This window comes from Tupaia chinensis, unplaced genomic scaffold (assembly GCF_000334495.1).
Source record: "Tupaia chinensis unplaced genomic scaffold, TupChi_1.0 Scaffold000139_1, whole genome shotgun sequence".
NCBI lineage: Eukaryota > Metazoa > Chordata > Mammalia > Scandentia > Tupaiidae > Tupaia > Tupaia belangeri.
In genome coordinates this window covers 2,231,120-2,249,826 of record NW_006159609.1, presented here as the reverse complement: position 1 = coordinate 2,249,826, position 18,707 = coordinate 2,231,120, and the positions used below count along the sequence as shown (strand labels likewise).

At 40.4% G+C, this 18,707-nt stretch overlaps 2 protein-coding genes and 2 pseudogenes across 3 annotated transcripts in view; 3 read left to right on the top strand and 1 right to left on the bottom strand.

Annotated features, from left to right (window-relative positions):
- CCDC81 (coiled-coil domain containing 81) overlaps positions 1 to 7,393 on the top strand; it is a 40,771-nt gene extending 33,378 nt beyond the window's left edge. The window contains exons 14-16 of one of the 2 annotated variants that reach the window (XM_006144923.3): positions 4,251 to 4,376; positions 6,707 to 6,856; positions 7,014 to 7,393. In XM_006144923.3, the coding sequence (XP_006144985.1) occupies positions 4,251 to 4,376; positions 6,707 to 6,848 (268 nt within the window). In that variant the 3' untranslated portion in view covers positions 6,849 to 6,856; positions 7,014 to 7,393. Of the gene's footprint in view, positions 1 to 4,250; positions 4,377 to 6,706 lie in introns of both variants that reach the window. The other variant, XM_006144921.3, reaches the window with a different exon arrangement.
- A 3,780-nt stretch (positions 7,394 to 11,173) lies between these two features.
- On the top strand, positions 11,174 to 13,749 carry LOC102493897 (protein tyrosine phosphatase type IVA 1 pseudogene; annotated as a pseudogene).
- LOC114007198 (uncharacterized) lies at positions 13,387 to 13,526 on the top strand (annotated as a pseudogene).
- A 4,036-nt stretch (positions 13,750 to 17,785) lies between the features above and the next one.
- On the bottom strand, positions 17,786 to 18,368 carry LOC106734530 (60S ribosomal protein L37a-like). The gene has a single exon (XM_014586436.1). It carries the CDS (start codon positions 18,292 to 18,294, stop codon positions 18,016 to 18,018), a length of 279 nt encoding a protein of 92 aa, XP_014441922.1. The 5' UTR covers positions 18,295 to 18,368; the 3' UTR covers positions 17,786 to 18,015.
- Positions 18,369 to 18,707: the final 339 nt, after the last annotated feature.

Genomic DNA, 18,707 nt, shown 5'->3' with positions numbered 1-18,707 from the left:
GTCCAGCGGCATAGCCGTTACGCTAACTGCTGGTTCCCGATGAACTCTTGTTTCCAGAAATTTTATTTCTAAAATACTTGTGTATTATACATTCTTTTTTTTTATAGGGTGTGTGTGCTTGCTAGAGAGAGACAGAGACAGAGAAAGGGAAAGTGACAAATCAGCCACCAGGGGCGATGGCCATGCTGCAATTCCTTTACCTCCATTCTTTTAGCATTTTGGTCACACACACCTGGTGTGATCCTCAAACCACTGGGTTCAGGACTTAAACTGCGTTAGGACATGTGGGAGTACTGCACCTTAACCACCACATTACCTGAATTTTTTTTTTTTTTTTTTTTTGAGAGATTTTTGCTATAGAGCACATGCCTGAGAGACAGTGAGACAGAAAATGAGAAATCACGCCTCAGGGGGATGGCCATTCCACAATCCCTTCTCCCCCATTTTCCTCTTGGGATTTTGGGGACGCACTCACACCCAGTGTGACTAGGACTTGAACTGTGGAACTCATAGTCCAGACTATGTGGGAGTCCAGCAATGTAACCATCACACCATCTACTAGTCTCTGAACATTCTTAATATATATGTGTATACTGATTCTCTTTTTCCATCAGCTAAATTCCTAAAAGTGGTATTGCTAGCTCAAGTATATGGCACATGTAAAATATTGCCAGATACTGACAATTTTATTTCATAAAGATATAGCAATTTGCCTCCCAACAGTGTTGTGAGAATTTTAGTTGCCCCCTTACCCCATCTCTGCCTCATTTTCTTACTTTTTAGGTATTACAATTATTTTCACTTATCTTTTAAACAAATAATATAACAATGACCAACAAGCATATAAAAATGCTTAACATCTGTAATCATTATAGAAATGCAAAGCAAAGCCACAATGAGGTATTATGTCACATCCATTAGGATAGCTACTATTAAAAAAAGAGAAAATGGTGGCCAGCAGGTGGCAATAGTGGCTAAGGCACTGGACTCCCACATGGTCAACCACTGTTCGAGTTCCGGACCCAGAGGCTGGAAAATCATGCCAGGCATGTGTGTGTGCATGCTCCAGATCTCAGGAGAATGGAGAAGGGATTGTAGCATGGCCATAATCCCTGGGGGTTAATATAAAAAAAAAAAAAAGAGAGAGACAGAGACAGTAAGGCCATCCCTATGGTGCAGGTTAAGTACAGTGCAGAGGAAGCCATATACCACATGGCCAAGCAGGGTTTTTGTCCTAGCTTTAGTGGCTTAAAAAACATGCTGGCCATGTGCTGTGTACCTAGAATATTGATGGGATGAAGTGGAAGAAGTAAAGATTTTAGCATGTCTAGAACACATGTGCCCTTGGGCATTTGAGAGGGAGAGAGAAAATAACAAGTGTTAGTGATGATGTGGAGAAGTGGGAGCCCTTGCTTACTACTAATAGGACTGTAAAATGGTGCACCCACTATGGAAAACAATATGGTAGTTTATGAAAACATTAAAAATATAATTGGCATATAATCCAGTTGTTCTTCTAGGGATAAATCCAAAAGAATTAAAAAGTTAGGTTCTCAAAGAGTATATATTTACACACCCATGTATATGTTAGCATTATTCTCAATAGCCAAAAAGTAGCAGCAACCCAAGTGTACACTGGAAGTTGAATAAATAAAACATGATATATACATGCAATGGCATTGTTTTCAGCCTTAAAAAGGAAGAAAATTCTCGGGACCAGCAGTTAGTGTAATGGCTATGTTGTTGGACTCCCATGTAGTTGACCACGGTTCACGTCCTGGACCTGGTGGCTTAAAACTCACGCCAGGCGTGTGTGTGTGCATGCCCAAGATCCTGAGAGGAGAATGGAGGAGAAGGGATTGCAGCGTGGCCATCCCCCCTGGGGGGTGATTTCTCGCTTCCTGTCTCTGTGGCTCTCTCTGTCTGTCTGGCGAGCGCATACGCCCTATAGCAAAGAAAAAAAAAAAAAGGAAGAAAATTCTGACACGTGCTATAACATGGATGAACCTTGAGGGCATTATACTAAATGAAATCAGCTAGTCACAAAAAGGTAAATATGGTATGATTCTACTTAAAGTATCTAGAGTAGTCACATTATAGAAACAAAGTAGAATGGTGGTTGCCAAGGCTGTGGGGAGGGGGAAATAAAGAGAAGTTTAATGGGTAAAGAGTGTTATTTTATTTAAATGCAGTAGAGTGACTTTTTTTCACTTTGAAAAAAATGTTTGTTTTTTTTAGGTTTTCGTGATAGGGCACATACACTCACCAGAGAGAGCAAGACAGTGAGAAGGAACATGAGGAGTCACCCCCCCCAGAGGGGGATGGCCATGCCGCAATCCCTTCTCCCCATTCTCCTCCTAGGATTTTAGGCATACACACACATATGCCTGGAATGATTTTAACACTGCCAGGTCCAAGACTTGAACTGTGCTGTTGCCCATGTAGGATCTAGCTACCTTAGCCACCATGCCACTGCCTGGTTGTCAACCATAATTTAAAAACAAAACAAAACAAAAAAAACTACAAAGAGGAAAAAAAGCTTATGAAAAAAGGTATGGTGGGGTCATTCAGTTCCCATCATGTGATAGGCATTGGTACTCTTTGTATAGTACGTCGTTTGATCTTTATAATAAACATACAATAGCTATTGGATTGCTTGTTAGATGAATAGGTAGCCACATTGTTTTAGGAAAAAGTGAATCAGTAAGGAGGACATAACTGATTTTTATTTTCTAGGTTTTTGCATAGGGTACATGTGAGAGAGAAAGTGAGAAATCACCCCCAGGGTAGATGGCCACACTGCATCTCCTCAACTCTCCTCTCAGAATTCTGGGCACACAAATATGCGTCTGATGTGACTTATGCGCCAGGTCTGGGACTCAAACCACAGTTGCCCATGTGGGAGACCAGTGCCTCAACCATCATGCCACCTGCTGGCCCCAACATAATTGATTTTTTTATTGAAGGATCCTGACACTTAGTGGCTGATGTTACCTTTAAGACAAAGCCCTTGGAACATACTAAATCAGCACATTTAATAAAGCTCTTTCTAGACTTTAATGACAACTGATGATAAAAATTTCATTTTGGTGCTAGCCCTGTAGCACAGCAGTTAAGCCCTGTGTGTGGGGAACAGAAACCAAAGTTCAAGTCTTGGCGTCAGCAATTTGAAAAACATGCTGGGTGCATGTGTGTGCCCTAAATCTTGATGGGATAAAGAAATAAAAGAAAAAAGACTGGGGCATGACCAGGCCCCATTGGGGCATGCTTTCTCTCTCTCTCTCTCTCTCTCTCTCTCTCTCTAGTGCATGTACCCTCTGGAGTAAAAGAAAAAAAAAGTTTCAGTTTGGTGTAGACACACATAAAAGAATAATTTGAACCAGTTTTAGGGTGATTTCAATAGTAGCTACAGTGTATTTATAGACCAGTGATAGAAATACAGCAGTGGGATTACTGAGACTTTGTCTTTTTTTCTTTTTAAAGAATTATTTTATTTATTTATTTATTATTTTTCACCTGAGTTTTGCCAGAGAAAGATAGATAGATAGATAGATAGAGAGAGAGAGAGAGAGAGCAAGCAAGCCACCAGGTCCAAGACTTGAACCATGGTTAGTCATGTGGGAATTCCAGTGTCTCAACCACCATGCCACCTGCTGGCTCCACTGAAACTTTGTCTTTGAGGAGAGAAATTATACTCTGGTTGCTTCTTTACTGATATAGTCTACTCCAAAAGTTCCTATTTTCTACCTTGGGTTCTTCTCAGTGTTAGATGTTTTCTCTATTTTCTTTTCTCTTGCTTGATCACTTATGTTTCTTTCTCTCTTTCTAGACTTTTATTGTAATGCTTATCTACCTTGTCTTGTAAAATACCTACCATAACTAATAGGTTGATAATTGACAACAGAGAGTAAAAGAACCACACAGTATTGGAAATACTGTTGGAATGGTTCTTTTTATGAGTTAAATTAGCCTCAAAGGACATTAATGGCTTTAAAGGTAGTTAATTGGAAAAGTTTCAATCCTGCTAATTTAAACCAGGATTCAAGACAAAAGATTCTAGACCCAGAAAGTATTTTAGACCTAAGAGTTTCACTATGCTTTTAGAGTGCTCATGCCTTTTAGTATATGTCAAAGGTAAACAAAATCTGAAGGTTTCCTGTTTAATTTACATAAAAGGAATGGAGCTCCCAAGGTTGCGCCATGCCCTTCCAAGTGTTAGGGATATAGTCAGACTTTTCCTTTCTCTCTAGGTACTTGGCTGACAAAACTGCTGAGCTGGAGCGAGTAAACAAAATTAACCAGTGTTTACAGGAGGATTGGGAGAGGAGTGCTGTGATGAAGAAGCAGCGGGACCTGGAGGAGAAAGCTTTTGAGCGGTAATACCTGACTGGAACCAGACTATCTTTGTAAAGAAAATCTCCTCTGTCCCTTGTTTACTTTCCTCTAATTCTGTAATGGCAGATAGATGTCAAATGCCAGCTTCAGTTGATTAGTAGTGGCTGCCTAGAGAACATGGTGGAGAAAGCAAGTCTGTATTCAGTGGGAAATACTGCTGTGATTGATTAGAATGTCTGTTACAGGTATAGGATTGAAGATTGCTGTGTTGTATGTTACGTATTGACCAACCTTGCCCTAATGTTTGCCTCTGCTCAGGGTGGCTTTAGTTTTAGTTTCTTTTTGTGGAGGGTGGAGATTCCCTCTGGAAATAACTAGTTGAAAGTAGGAAGAGTGAGTTTCTGACCTAACATGTTCATAGCTTATGGAATAGTCATTCATTTAAGAGCAGAGTCAAGAGGTTGTAGGTAAGATTGACAATTGGGGAAAGTGAAATGCCCACTATGGACGCAAGCAAGAACATCTTCCTGTCATTCTACTCCTGCCCTCTTTCCCCCAGCTATGTATTTACAATCTCAAGTTAGGAAATCGAGGTTATACTTCTGACTTTGATAATGAACACTAATGTTGGGGAAGCAGCTATTCTTTTTGTTTTTATTTTCTTAGGTGTAAAATGGGAAAGCAAACACTTGTCTAACCAAGCCAACATAGGAATTTTAGAGATCAGATAAAGAGATGGGAAAGAATTACACTTTGAAAAAAAAAGTTAAAGTACTTTGTAAATGGAAGGTATGATTTCAATGGATGAAATTTGTAACTCTCCTTTTCCTTTTAGGTTTTATGGTAAGGCATTTCTCACCTGTCTTTAAATGGATAAAATCCATATTTTGTGACAATAAAAGTGTGAAGGATGATGTGAAAAATAGGTTCCAAAGTGAAGTGGTTTTTTTTTTTTGTCCCAGAGAAGAGGAAAGGAAAAAGGAATGGGGGATTTCAAGCCATTTTCTTTCTTTCTTTTTTTAAAAAGAATTATCTGTTTATTTAATTCCATTTTAAAAATTATACACACACACACACACACACACACACACACACACACACAAACATATATATAATCTCCAGAGATGGGCAGAGGGACAGAGCGAGAAAGAGAGAAAGTGAGAAACCAAGCCGTCAGGCCCAGGACTCAAACCGTGGTCAGCCACATGGGAGTCTGGCACCCTTAACCACTGTGCCACCTGCCAGCCCTTATTTAATTCCATCTGTTATTATTATTTTTAAAATTTGACCAGACAGAGGCAAAGAGAGAGAAAGGGAAAGTGAGAAAGCAAGCTGAGAGGTCTGGGACTCAAACCACAGTTGGCCATTTGGGAATCTAGCGCCTTTAACCACCAGCCACCTGCAGGCCCAAATTTCAAGCCACTTTCTGTCTTGTGGGAAAGCAGGTAAAAGGCAGAGAGGCTAATACGAGGGAGACTTTAGCTGAATTCAGGAAAAATGCTTGGCCAACATGATAAAGGAGAGAGGAGACAAAGGAAATACTCTGGAGTGGTATGTAAGGGACCTGCCCTGGGACAGAGTGGAACAGACCAGTTATCTGGCAGCAGATAGGAAGAAGGAATTGGTTGGTTTAAAAATTAAGTGAAAAGGTTTAGATGTGTGCAGGCTGCACCTGACACTCTCTTCCCATACCAAGGCAAGCCTCACAGCTCGTTTCCTGCTTGCCTCCAAGGTGATTCTTTTTCCTTTTAAGGCTGTCCTTGATACTACTTTTCACAGAATTCCACACATGCAGAAAATTTGAAGGAGTAGGCAAGCTCACCTGGGACTGTCTTGCCTAACTCAGAAAAAATTCTGAGTGGAAAATCAGTCCCTGATGCCCCTTTATCTCCAGTCCTCCCACCCTCAACTCTCTGGAGGCTCTGTCTTCCTCAGCCTTCTAATTGCAAATCTACTCTTAACTCTGCTAGTGGTGACTGCTAACCAGCAGCATAATTGCCTGACCTCTCTCTCCAGGACCTTTCTCCAGGAAGCTGGGCAGGTAGACAGAGGTACATCTATACTGCGAGGTGTGCACACCAAAACTGGCTGTGTGACCTTGGTCAAGTTCTGTGTCCTCTGAAGGCTTGACTGGGTGTGGTTCAGTCTGTGAAGCACCCTGTCTGGGTCTTCTCTTTGGTGCAGGAGGAGACAGTGGAGGTTTGGGAGGAGGGAATGTCAGGACTGGGTAAGATGCAGGGAGCAGCAGTGTGGGGAGAGTACAGGTAGGTTGGAAGCTCCTGCAGAGCAGGGGCCAGGTGTAGCTTTCCTTATGTAGCCCTTGCAGTGCACCTATAGGTGCCCATGATCATCTTCGCTCTCCTCTCTCCAGGGCCTCAGACAAGCTGTTCCTTCTGGACCAGTGCGAGAAGTACCGGCGCTGCAAGCAGTGCCAGAGGCGCACCTCCAACCTGGGCGAGAGCAACCTGTGGCCTCTGAACAAGTTCCTGCATGGCTCCCGGTTGCTCGTCTAAAACCCAAAGTCTGGATCTGAATTTTCTGGGGGAAGTTTTTATTTTTTATGTTTGGGGTGATTGTGAAACTGCATATTTATACCTCAGAGGAAAAAAAAGTTACTGTTTGGGTTGGGTGCTTTTAGTAGATTGCTTTTTAACTGCTTATTGAATTCTCCCTGGCAGCTTCTCCTCACCTGCCTCTCTCCCACCCTCCGACTTATCCTCAAGCTTGTCCCTGATGGCAGAGAAGGTGCCTGAATGTCCTGAGGCTAGAACCCGCTGCTGCTGGGGCTGGGGATAGGACTCAACTTTATTCTGGCTGTTGGACTGCTTTGGATCCAGCCCTGCCATTCCTCTGTAACTCTGTGAAAGAAACTTCATCTGTTTTCATCCATAGCAAATAATGTCATAATAAATATTTTCTACATATCTATGCATGACAACTTATAATGGAGAATTTATTGCCACCCCAACCCTACACTTTCCAATGGGTTGTATGTGTGGATATCAGAGAAGTAGATTAGGCTATTTATAAACTTCAGGTTAGAGCAATGTTTCTTGAGTTTTGTTTTCTTTCCTTTTCTCATTGCCAGAGAGCATGCATGTTCATTTGTGCATATGTGAGAGAGACCAAGAGAGAGAGAAAAAGAAGTTCCCTAGTGGGGCATGGTCACGCAATTCTTTCTCTAGTTCTCCATCCTGTCACGATTTGAGGTATAGTCATACATGAACCTTGTGTTTTCTTCAAGCCACCAGGGCTGACACTTGAACCTTGGTTTGACCTGTGGGATCTGGCTTCATATGCATAGCACTTAACTGCTGCAATAAGGGGCTGGCCTTCCTGAGTTTTTTAACTAATGATATGCCTGCCACTTTTTAGAGATATCATTCCCCTGGTGACTTCCCAGTCATCCATTCCATTGTTCAGCCATTTCTGTACCCTGATCAAGTGTTTATTGGGGGAGCCAGACTGGCTGGGCAGGTGCCCCCTTCTGACTGCTTCACTTGCAGCCATTCTTTGGCAGTAAGTGCTGCTGAAGAGGACTTCCCTTCTGGTCAGAGGACTGATTTTCAGTAAGGGTATGGGTATTCCCAACCAAAGAATTTCTTCATTTGTCTTTACCCTTTTCTCTCCCTTCTCCTTGCTCCATCCTACCAATTCAAGTAAAACAAACTAGGGAGAAGTCTATTGGGTCATCAGAAAAGGCCAAGTGGTGTGGTGGTTAAAGTGCTAGATTCCCACTTGGTTAACCACAGTTTGAGTTCCAGACTTGGCAGCTTAAAAATCATGCTGGGCATGTGTATATGCATGCCCTAAATCCCAGGCGTAGAATGTGTGCGTGTGGCGGGTGGGGGTGGGGAGAAGAGACTGTGCATGACCGTCCCCCTGGGGGATGATTTCTTACTTTCCCTCTCACTGTTTCTCTCTGTCCCTCTCTAGTGAGCACATATGCCCTATGGCAAAAACTTAAAAAAAAAAAAAAAGAAAAAGAAATGAGGAATATATACAAGGAGATGTTTAAGAATATTTAAACATTTGTTTTGCCTTACAACCAATACAGAATAGGAGTATGTTGAGTTGAATAGCTAAGGAGAAAACTCTCAAGCTGATATGTAGCATTTTTTTTTTTAATGTTACCTTTATCTGTGGAAACAAGCATACCTGGCTGATGATTAGAGCTTAATTGATAACTCTTCCCCAACCTCCCTACATTTCTGCCTCTTTCCATTTTCTTCGAAGATTCTTCCAAGGAGGTCCAATCACCATCAACCAATATTTGGAATAATAGCCTTTCCCCCTTCAGACTACCTGCTCTGCCTGAATCAACACCTGCTGTATCCTTGGAATATTTATCTCTAATATTAAACAAATTACTGTAATTGATATGTTCTGGTGAACAGTTTTAACTTCAAAGACATCTTTACATTTTTCTTTTAAATAGTAGCACATATATGTGCACAAGAGAGAAAGGGAGAAAGAAAAAGAAGCATTCTCAACAAGGTCTCATCATGCTGAAAATCCATTTTCCATACTCTCTAGCTCCTTAGGATTTTGGGTGCCAGTACAGATGTGCCTGGCATACTTTCAGGCAGACCCAGGGATCCAAAACCATGGTTGGCCACATTGTTTCCAGCTTTGTACTCCAGTGCCCTATGGACTGTGCCACCTTGGCTGGGCCAACTTTGTGCGTATTTTTACTGGAGCAACTGATCTTAAACTTTACTATCAGGGGTGGCAGTAGTGACTCATGTGCCAAGAACTAAGCTAATTTTTGATGACTTGAAGATTAAGACCTCACAGCCCCTGGTTTTCTTCAGTTTGCTTTCTAGTGCAGAGGTAAGATGTGATTAGAAAAATCTCTGAATAACAAGGTAAAGAAAGACCTATAGTGCTGTGGAAGAGCAAGGTGGAGCCTTTGTAGTCAGTTTAGCCTGAATAAAGAAGGAAGACTTTTGGAGATGAGGTCAAAGCTTTATTTTAAGAATAAACAGGTAATGGCCAGGTGAAGAGTGACAGGGAATCATGACAAAAGATTTCAAAGTTACGTGCACCAGTTTGTCAAGGCCAAGATAGACTGGTTGTGAATTAAACAGATGCAACTTATCAATAGCATGATTTTGTATCATTCTACCATTTTAAGAATCAAACTTGATTATAGTCTTTTGTTAAAACAGCTGATTCCATAAACAAAGAATGGACAGTCTCACACATACACCTGTCTGTATTTCTGTTATACCCACTCCAATCCAAAATACTAGAATTTATCTTTTTCCCTTCCCATATTTGTAACTACTGTCTCTGAGAAACCTGATTCCCATTATCCTCAGTGTATTACTGGATGAACCATTATGTAATATCTGATCACTACTACCCCTCACTCCTACCCAAGGTATATACCCTTTCACTCTGGGCCATGATGCTGTTATCACTATCATTATTGCTTGAATGCCCTTCTCATCTCACCTCAGACTCTGATATTCTGTGCTGCTGCCTCTGCATCCTTATCTCCTCCATAAACAGTTATCTTGCTCTGCTCTATCCAGTAGACTCAATTATTAAAGAAGAAATGAAAGGAAGGAAGAAGAATGAAGAGGAATGAATGAAGAGGAGAGCAGATAATAATAAGATTGTACTCTTATGCATCATGCACAGGACAGGAAGCAAAGTTTGGATATTTTTAAAAATTTTTAACTATTAGAGAAGAAACTTGAAAAGAAGGAATAATATCTTCAAAAGCTCAGAAGAAAATAAACATCAATGTGTACTCAGCAAAACTATTAAAAATAAAGGCAAAAAATAAAGGGACCAGCAGATGGCATAATGGTTACATTGCTGAACTCCCACATGACTGACTGCAGTTGGAGTCCTGGACCCTGTGGCTTGAAACTCATGCAGAACATGGGTGTGTGCACCCAAAATCCCAAGAGGAGAATGAAGGAGAAAGGATTGTGGCATGGCCATCCCCCTGGGGGGTGATTTCTTGTTTTCTGTCTCTCTGTCTGCCTCTTGGGAAAGTGAACGTATCCTATAGCAACAATCTCTCAAAACAAAAGAAAAGAATAAAGGCAAAATTAAAGACCTTTAGAAAAAAGTTGATAAAAAACTCAAAGGGGGGAAAAAATAAAAGGAACCTCCAGAAAATGCTTCTGGATGAAAAATAGTAATAACCCCAGAAAAAAGGATAAAGATGCAAGAAGGTATAGTAAGCAAAGAAAATAATTTGTTGGAGAATTTTAATAGTCATCTTCATAAACATCTAATTCATATTTTAAAAAGCTGACTACTAGATAAAACACTGCTGATTTTTTTCCAAGTATTTTTAACATTTGACTTTTTTAAGCACTAAAAGAATAGAAATAGCATGTATAATAGACTATGATTTGGGGCAAATTACTTAACCTTTCTGTGCCTACGTTTTTTAAATTAGTACAACAGAACAGTAGTAGTATCAAACTCATAGGGCTGTTGTATTACGTGAAGCTATTTAGAGCAGTGCCTAATCCATAATACTTGATTTTTAAAAAGTGTTAGTCATAGTTACAACTTCGAGGATAGCAGAAGGAAAATATGAAGTTAGGGGAAGAAAACAACTCAAAAGAAATGAAGATAAAATACAAAAAAGAAAAAACAAAAATGGATCAAATAGGACAAAATTAAAGGGCCAAAAACTCAAATGAGCCAAGTTTTTCAGTTAAATGACAGTCTGTGGGGGCTACCTGGTTAAGGCAGCTGAATCCTACACGGTTCTGGTCCTGACACTGCGGCTGCAAACACAGGCTGTGTGTGTACGCGTGTGGCGGCGTGCCCAAAATCCCGAGAGGAGCATGGAGACGGGATTGCCCTGGTCATCCCCCTTGAGGGGCGCATTCTCGCGTTCTCTCCCTCTCCTTCTCTGTCTCTATCCATGCACAGGAACCTTAAACCAAAACCCCAGTTTATGAGACACGGTGGGACAAAAACAACAACAAAACCAAACAGTATGTTGTACCCACGAGGCATAGTTAGAACCGATAAAGAAAATGGAAAAAGACCAGTCAAGAATCAAAGGCTGGGAGTCGTCTTCGGATACCTTCCCTTCCGGTCCCAGTGTACCCCTCTCCCCTTCCATATTCCATCCCTCACCACCACCACCCCGCGGACCTTCTCAGTCCTTAGTCTCCCTAAGGTGAGGCCTGGCAGTTCCCATTCCAGTGCTGTTCCAGCCAACCACGGCTTCGCACCTTTGGCGGCCGTGTGACGTCAGCGAGGGCGGGCCTCATGCGCATTGGCTTTTGGGCCGCTGGCGGTGATTGGTGAGGACGTTCGCTCGTTCGCTCGTCGCGCCGGCTACAAAAGGCAGCGCTTGTGACGCACGGGCGCTTCAGCGCGTGCGTATTGGCTCGGTCGAGGCGTTCCTTTCACACCTCCGGGTCCACGGTGGAGCCTGGTGTCCCGCCGCTACCGCAGCCGCTGCCCCGCGACAACATTATCCCTCTCGGCCCTGCAGCCGCGCGTGTTGCCTCCGCGGGACTAGCTGTATGCTTTGGCCACAGTCTTTCATGAGTAAACTTCTTTTCTGTGGTACTCTTGGTCACGCATTTATGGAGTTTCTTAAGGGCCCTCGAGATTATTGCCAGGCACAGCACGGCCTTTATGAGGACAAGTGAACTGTAAAAAGTCATTCCTCCTCTACCGAGAAGCTCCCATAAGAGCTGGTGACCTGGACAGAAGTGCTGAATTGAAACCAATAGAGGTTTAAACAAGAGTTCTGACCTGGATGGGGTAAACCATCTGCATTTTCTTCCTTTCCATTGACTCAAGTATTAGTGAATTGAAGAACTGCTGTTTCTTGTTAGGAGGGTCATTTCATTAATGTTACCCTAACTTTGTATTCCAGATTCTTAGAAGTTGAAGTAGGCATATTAGACCAGACTTCAGTTTCTTGACATCATTTCTATATCCAGAAACTTTGAATTTTAAAATTTTCACAGCTACGCTGAATGTTTTTTAAACTAACATGACTCCAATGAACCATCTAGCCCCTGTGGAAGTCACATACAGGAATATGAGATTTCTTATTACACACAACCCAACTAGTGCAACCTTTAACAGATTTATAGAGGAACTCAAGAAATATGGAGTTACTACAATAGTAAGAGTCTGTGAAGCCACTTATGACACTGCTCTTTTGGAGAAAGAAGGCATCCAGGTTCTGGACTGGCCTTTTGATGATGGTTCATCACCATCCAACCAGATTGTTGATGACTGGTTAAGCCTTGTGAACATTAAATTTCGTGAAGAACCTGGTTGTTGTATTGCTGTTCACTGTGTGGCAGGTCTTGGTAGAACTCCAGTGCTTGTTGCTCTGGCATTAATTGAAAGTGGAATGAAAAATGAGGATGCAGTACAATTTATTAGACAAAAGCGGCGTGGAGCTTTTAACAACAAACAACTTTTGTATCTGGAGAAATACCATCCTAAAATGCGACTGCACTTCAAAGATTCCAGTAGTCATAGAAACAACTGTTGCATTCAATAAACTTGTCTGCCTGATGCTTTTGCCTTGGAAGTAGAATTTAAGACAGGATCTAATTTGTCATACATCTTAGCTAATATATAGGTTTAGGGAATAAGTCAAACGAAGATTCCTTTGAAAAGCCTTGACAATTCCGGCCTTTAAGTTTGACTTACTACTATTCCCATACCATAAACAGTATATAAGAAATTTAGAGAGATTAGTTGCCAAGAAACCTAGCACAATACTTGTATAATTTTAGAAACATACAGAATTAAAATCCCAGGAACTATGAACAGCATTCTAGACCTTCTGTGGTTTATTCCTTAAGTCACTTCAAACATTGCAATTAGGACCTGTGTGGTTATTTGCCTGTTCCTTTATGTTTACCACCCTGCATATGTACTGGTATACATCAGGTATGTGAAACAATTGGCTTTGTTGGATTCTTAACAGGACTTGTGATTATTTAATATCTTTCTAGAAATCTCATTTTGCATTTTGTGTAAAAATACCGCCATTTTGGAAAAGTCATCTTCTTGTTGAAAGTTCATCCCAGCCCTCCTTTACTTGGCAGAGAGTGGGTCTGTGATCCTGCTCCCTGTTATGTAATATATGGAGGAAGAGGGAAAGGGGCTCCAGCCCCCTTGGTGTCATGCCTTCAGTGCCACCGGTTCTATCCTCAAGCACCGGGACACAGGGGGGGAAAAAAGAGAACATCTCAAATCCTCTCCTCTGTACAAAAGCATTAGTGTCTTCAGACAAAAATAACCTTACAGTGCCCTGAAGACAGAATAGGAGGATGCTATGAGATATTTTTAGTAAAATATTCCTTTTGTCTTGTACAGGATGTATAGAATAGATGTATAGAATACCTTTTTTTAAGAGAGATTTTTGCTATATTGAATGTGCACTCACTGGAGAGAGAGAGAGAGAGAGAGAAATCATTTCCCCTCTAGAGTGTATGGCCACATCACAATCCCTTCTTCCCCATTTTCCTCATAGGATTTTGGGCATGCATGCATAATGCACCCAGTGTGAGGTTCAAGCTTCCAGGTCCAGGACTTAAACTGCAGTTGGCCAAGTGGGAGTCCAGCGATGGAATCATTATGCCATCTGCTGGTCCCTAGAATAGATCTTTTAATTGAATAAATATTTTTTAAAAGGTAGAGAGAGATGCTTTGTATTTGTAGCTGAAACAATGTTTAATTATAAAATTCCTGAAAATCTTGTAATTCATTCCCATACCTGTGAGAGGTTATTAACTATTATTTTCATTTAAAGTATGTTTTTTTGGTCTTCCCAACCAAGAAAGAGTGGGTTTTTACTAATGAATTTATCAGAGGTTTAATAGTTTATATAGTTTTTGAACTGTTATCTTAAATTTGGATACTTGCTAATTAGTTTTATTATGTGACTGGTAAACTGGTGATGTGTATTAATGTTAGAACAAACATATATTCATACTATCTGGGAATATATGGTTGTAATTCTGTGGGAGAAATAATTTGTCAGTGTTTACCATTTGCCAGCTAATACAAGAGCTTTAAATAAACACCTGAAGAAATAACAAATTGTAAAAGAGAGAGATTTCTAAGACGGTATAAATATTGCTAATACCAGTAAAAGTAGAAACTAATACATTAGTAGAGACAAAGAAGATTGCTATTTAAAAGTTTCAAAAGTTTGAATTCACGAGTAAGCTACAATAGTTCTCAACTTTTTGTATCTAATAACATTGATCCAAAATATATAAAGTAAATATGAATGGAACTACAAGGAAAAGTGACAATTTACCATAGTAGTGGAAAGTTTTGCCATTTTTTCTTTCAGAAACAGATCTAAGTAGGAAAAAAAAACCACAGGATTTTCTATATAGCTTTGAACAAAACAACAAGATTTATCTATCACATGAACATATAAGGGAAATCTAACAATGTAAGAATATGTATTCTTTTTGAGAATACATGAAATATATTATTAAATTTGATCAGCTATTTGACTGTAAACAATTTTCAGCAAATTTTAAGCTATTGGAGTGATACAGAAAAATTTCTCTCACTGTGATTCAATTAAGTTAGAAAAAATTAATATCCATACTTTGGAATTAAAAAAAAAATCTTTTTCTAGAGAGTTTACTTTTTTTTTTTTTTTGAGAGGTTTTTGCTATAGGGCGTGTGCACTCACCAGAAAGAGACAGAGAGATAGAAAGCGAGAAATCAACCCCCCCAGGGGGGATGGCCACACCTCAATCCCTTCTCCTCCATTCTCCTCTTGGGATCTTGGGCACACGCATACACACGCACCTGGTGTGAGTTTAAGCCACCGGGTCTGGGACTCAAACCACGGTCGGCTACATGGGAGTTCAGCGACATAGCTATTATGCTAACTGCTGGTCCTGAGATTTGACTTTCTAATTAAAAATCATTTTTTTAGTTTTTTTTTTTTTTTTCCATAGGCTTGCTGGAGAGAAACAGAGCAAGAGGGAAAGTGTGAAATCACTCCTCAGGGAGATGACCACGCCATAATCCCCTCTCACATTCTCTCAGGATCTGGGGTACATACACACACACATACCTGGCTTGTTTTTCAGACTGCCAGGTCTGGAACTCGAACCACAGAATCAGCCATGTGGTATTCATTGTCTCAGCCACTATGCCACTTGCTGGTCCACAGAGATTTGACTTTTAATTAGGATGTATTAGGTTGTCAGGAAAGTCATGACATATTATTCTATGTCTTTCCCGAGGACCAAGTAGTCATGGCATCACAACATGCTCCTAAACAACCAGAAAAATATGGAAAATAGCAAAAGTCATATGTTTAAAGATATGTGAGAACTATGAAAGCAATGAGAGCTATTTATGTAGAAATTCCAGAGAGAGATGAACTCTCCTATGAGGACTGTCTTATTTTCTTTTCTGGGAGGCATTACTGTTTCTAAAAAGGATTAGGCTTGGTTCATGCAGAGGATCTCTCCTGAGGGTAATACAAACAAAGCAAGCCTTTTGGTGGTTATGTGGGGCTGGTGTAGTAGATTAGAAAATTGAGAAGGTTTGCCAGTTTTTTCCATTTGTTTCAAGCTGGGTTCCCCGCAAAATACACTGAATCTGAGACTTGCATTCAGAGCTACTGGAGAGTTTTCTTAGAGTATAACACTTTTAAGGGAGCTAGAGAAGCAAGATAGGGCATAAGAAGTTGAGTAGTGATACGTACAGTTGGCAGTAGCTTCAGCCAAACTCATGGGTTCTCTGAAGACAGGATAGATAGCCATTTAGAGATGTCCACAATTAAGGCAAAAGAGTTGGGCCTTTGGACTTCTGAGTTAGTCATTGCTTGCAGGATGTTCCTGGGGATGATGGCATAAACTTGGCTGAAGCAAAGGCAGTTGCTACAGAGGAATGTGGTGTGAGCTTTCACCTAATAGCTGGGAGATGAGTGTTTCAGAACTGAAGAGGGATCTAGGAGGTGCAAACCCAGCATCCACTATACTAAATGACACTTTCTGAGTTCTGGGACTATGTATGGGAGACTGTGGAGTTAGAATGAAGAATTAAAAGGTAGAGGCGACATCTCCCCTAATCTTACAGTGTTTAGGAGATAAAGTCCTAGAGGAAGAGGTTCTCATTTCTCCATATTATCATCAACACATAATCCTTCTTATTACAGCCATTCTGGTGAGTGTGAAGTGATATCCCATTGTCATTTTGATTTTCATATGACTAATGATGGTAAGCATTTTTTTTTTTTATATGCTTGCTAGTAATTCACAGGTCTTTTTTTTTTTTCTTGTAAAGTTTTGATCCAGATGTTTTGCCCATTAATGAAATAGGTTGTCATCTTCTAATTGAGTTGTAAGAGTTTTTTATATATACTAGATCCCATGCTTATCTCTCCAATGCTTATCCAGTCAGATATATGATTTGCAGATATTTTCTCCCAGTCTGCTGCTGGTCTTCACCACCCCCTCCCCCCATGGTGTGTTTCACATTAGAAAAGTTTTAAATTTTGATGAAGTATAATTTATTCTTTTATCCCTTCTAATGAATTATGATTTAAGTTATATTCAAGAACCTTCCTTGGGACCAGCAGTTAGCGTAATGGCTATGTCGCTGGACTCCCACGTAGTCGACCGCGGTTCACATCCCGGACCCGGTGGCTTAAAACTCACGCTGGGAGTGTGTGCATGCATGCCCAAGATCTCGAGAGGAGAATGGAGGAGAAGGGATTGCGGCGTGACCATCCCCCCCCGGGGGGGGTTGATTTCTCACTTTCTGTCTCTATGTCTCTGTCTGTCTGGTGAGCGTATGCTCACTATAGCGAAAATCTCAAAAAATTTTTCTAGGAATTTTATAGTTTTAACACTTACATTTAGGTCTGTGATGCATTTTAAGTCAATTTTTGTGTGTTGTGTGAGGTATCCAAGTCAGTTTTATTTTTGCAAGTGAATGTCCAATTGTCCTAGCACCATTTGTTGCAAAGACTATTCATTCTCCCAGTGAATTATTTTGGTAGCTTTGATGAAAAAAATCTGTAAATATGATGGCTTAATTGTGGATGCTCAAGTCTATTCTATGTATATGATCATACAGTCTTGGTCATTGTATCTTTATAGTAAGCTTTTGAAGTTAAATAGTATACTTTGTCTTTTAAAAAGATGTTTGGCTATTCTAGGTATTTTGCATTTCCATATAAATTTTTATCTCAGCCTGTCAATTTCTACAAAAAACGTTTTTGGGGTTTTGATAAGACTAGTGCTGACTTCATAAATTAGAAAACAACTGCAATTTTGACAATATTGAGTTTTTAAATCTGTGCTTTTTATCACATGTTCTGAAGTGTTCAGTGTGCAGGAATTGTACTTCTTAAATTTCTTTTTTATTGTCAGATGGCATGTGCACTCACCAGGGAGAGAACCTTCAGTGTGGTATGGTCATGCTGCAATAGTTTTTCCACCATCTCTCTATCCCATCAGGATTTTGGGCATGCATGCGCATCTATAAAGCATGGTTTTCAAGTTTCTAGGACCAGAATTCATATCATGGTCAGTTATGTAGGACCCAGCTCTCTAAACTTAGCACTTAAATGCTAAGCTATGGGCCAGTCTTAAACTTATTTCTTTTTTTTTTTTTAACATAAATTAACCCATTTATTGTAGGCTAGTGATATTCCAAATGTCTGTGGAGCTTCTACTGGTCTTTCAATTCCTTCAGTCTTCTGATGGCAGACTTTACTGTGACAGCTGAAGTGGTGGTGCAGGTCCAGGCACCACCAGCTACCACTGTCATGCAGGAACCACAGTGGCAGATCCCCACAGCCCATCTCTTTATCTTAGTTTTGCCACAGAAGGAGCAGGTGTACTTGGCGTGCTGGCTGATTTCAATTTTCTTCACCATTTTCTGGAGGGAGGCACCATAGCGGGTTCCATATTTACCAACGATGCCAACCTTCTTGATGCGTTTAGCCATACCACAGCCAACTAGGTCCAAACCCAGAGAGGAAGCTTAAACTTATTTCTAAGGTTTTTGTTTTTGTTGTTCTCTTTTTGATGCTATTGTGAATAGGTTTATTTCAATTTTTGTTTGTAGATTGTTTGCTACTAGCATATAGAAATGAAATTGATTTTTATATATTGATCTTGTATCTGGCGATCTAAATAAATTTATTAGTTACAGTAGAGTGAGAACATATAAGGGAAATCTAACAGAGAAAAGGGAGAACTCCAGAGAAAAAGAATCAATAGCCTCTATCTCAATCTCTGTATCTCGCTATCTATTTAGAAATATAGATTGATTTATTACAAAGAATTGGCTTGGCTCACAGGATTATGGAAGCTGGTAAGTCCTAAGATCTGCAGGGTGAGTCAAGAGCTGGAGACCTG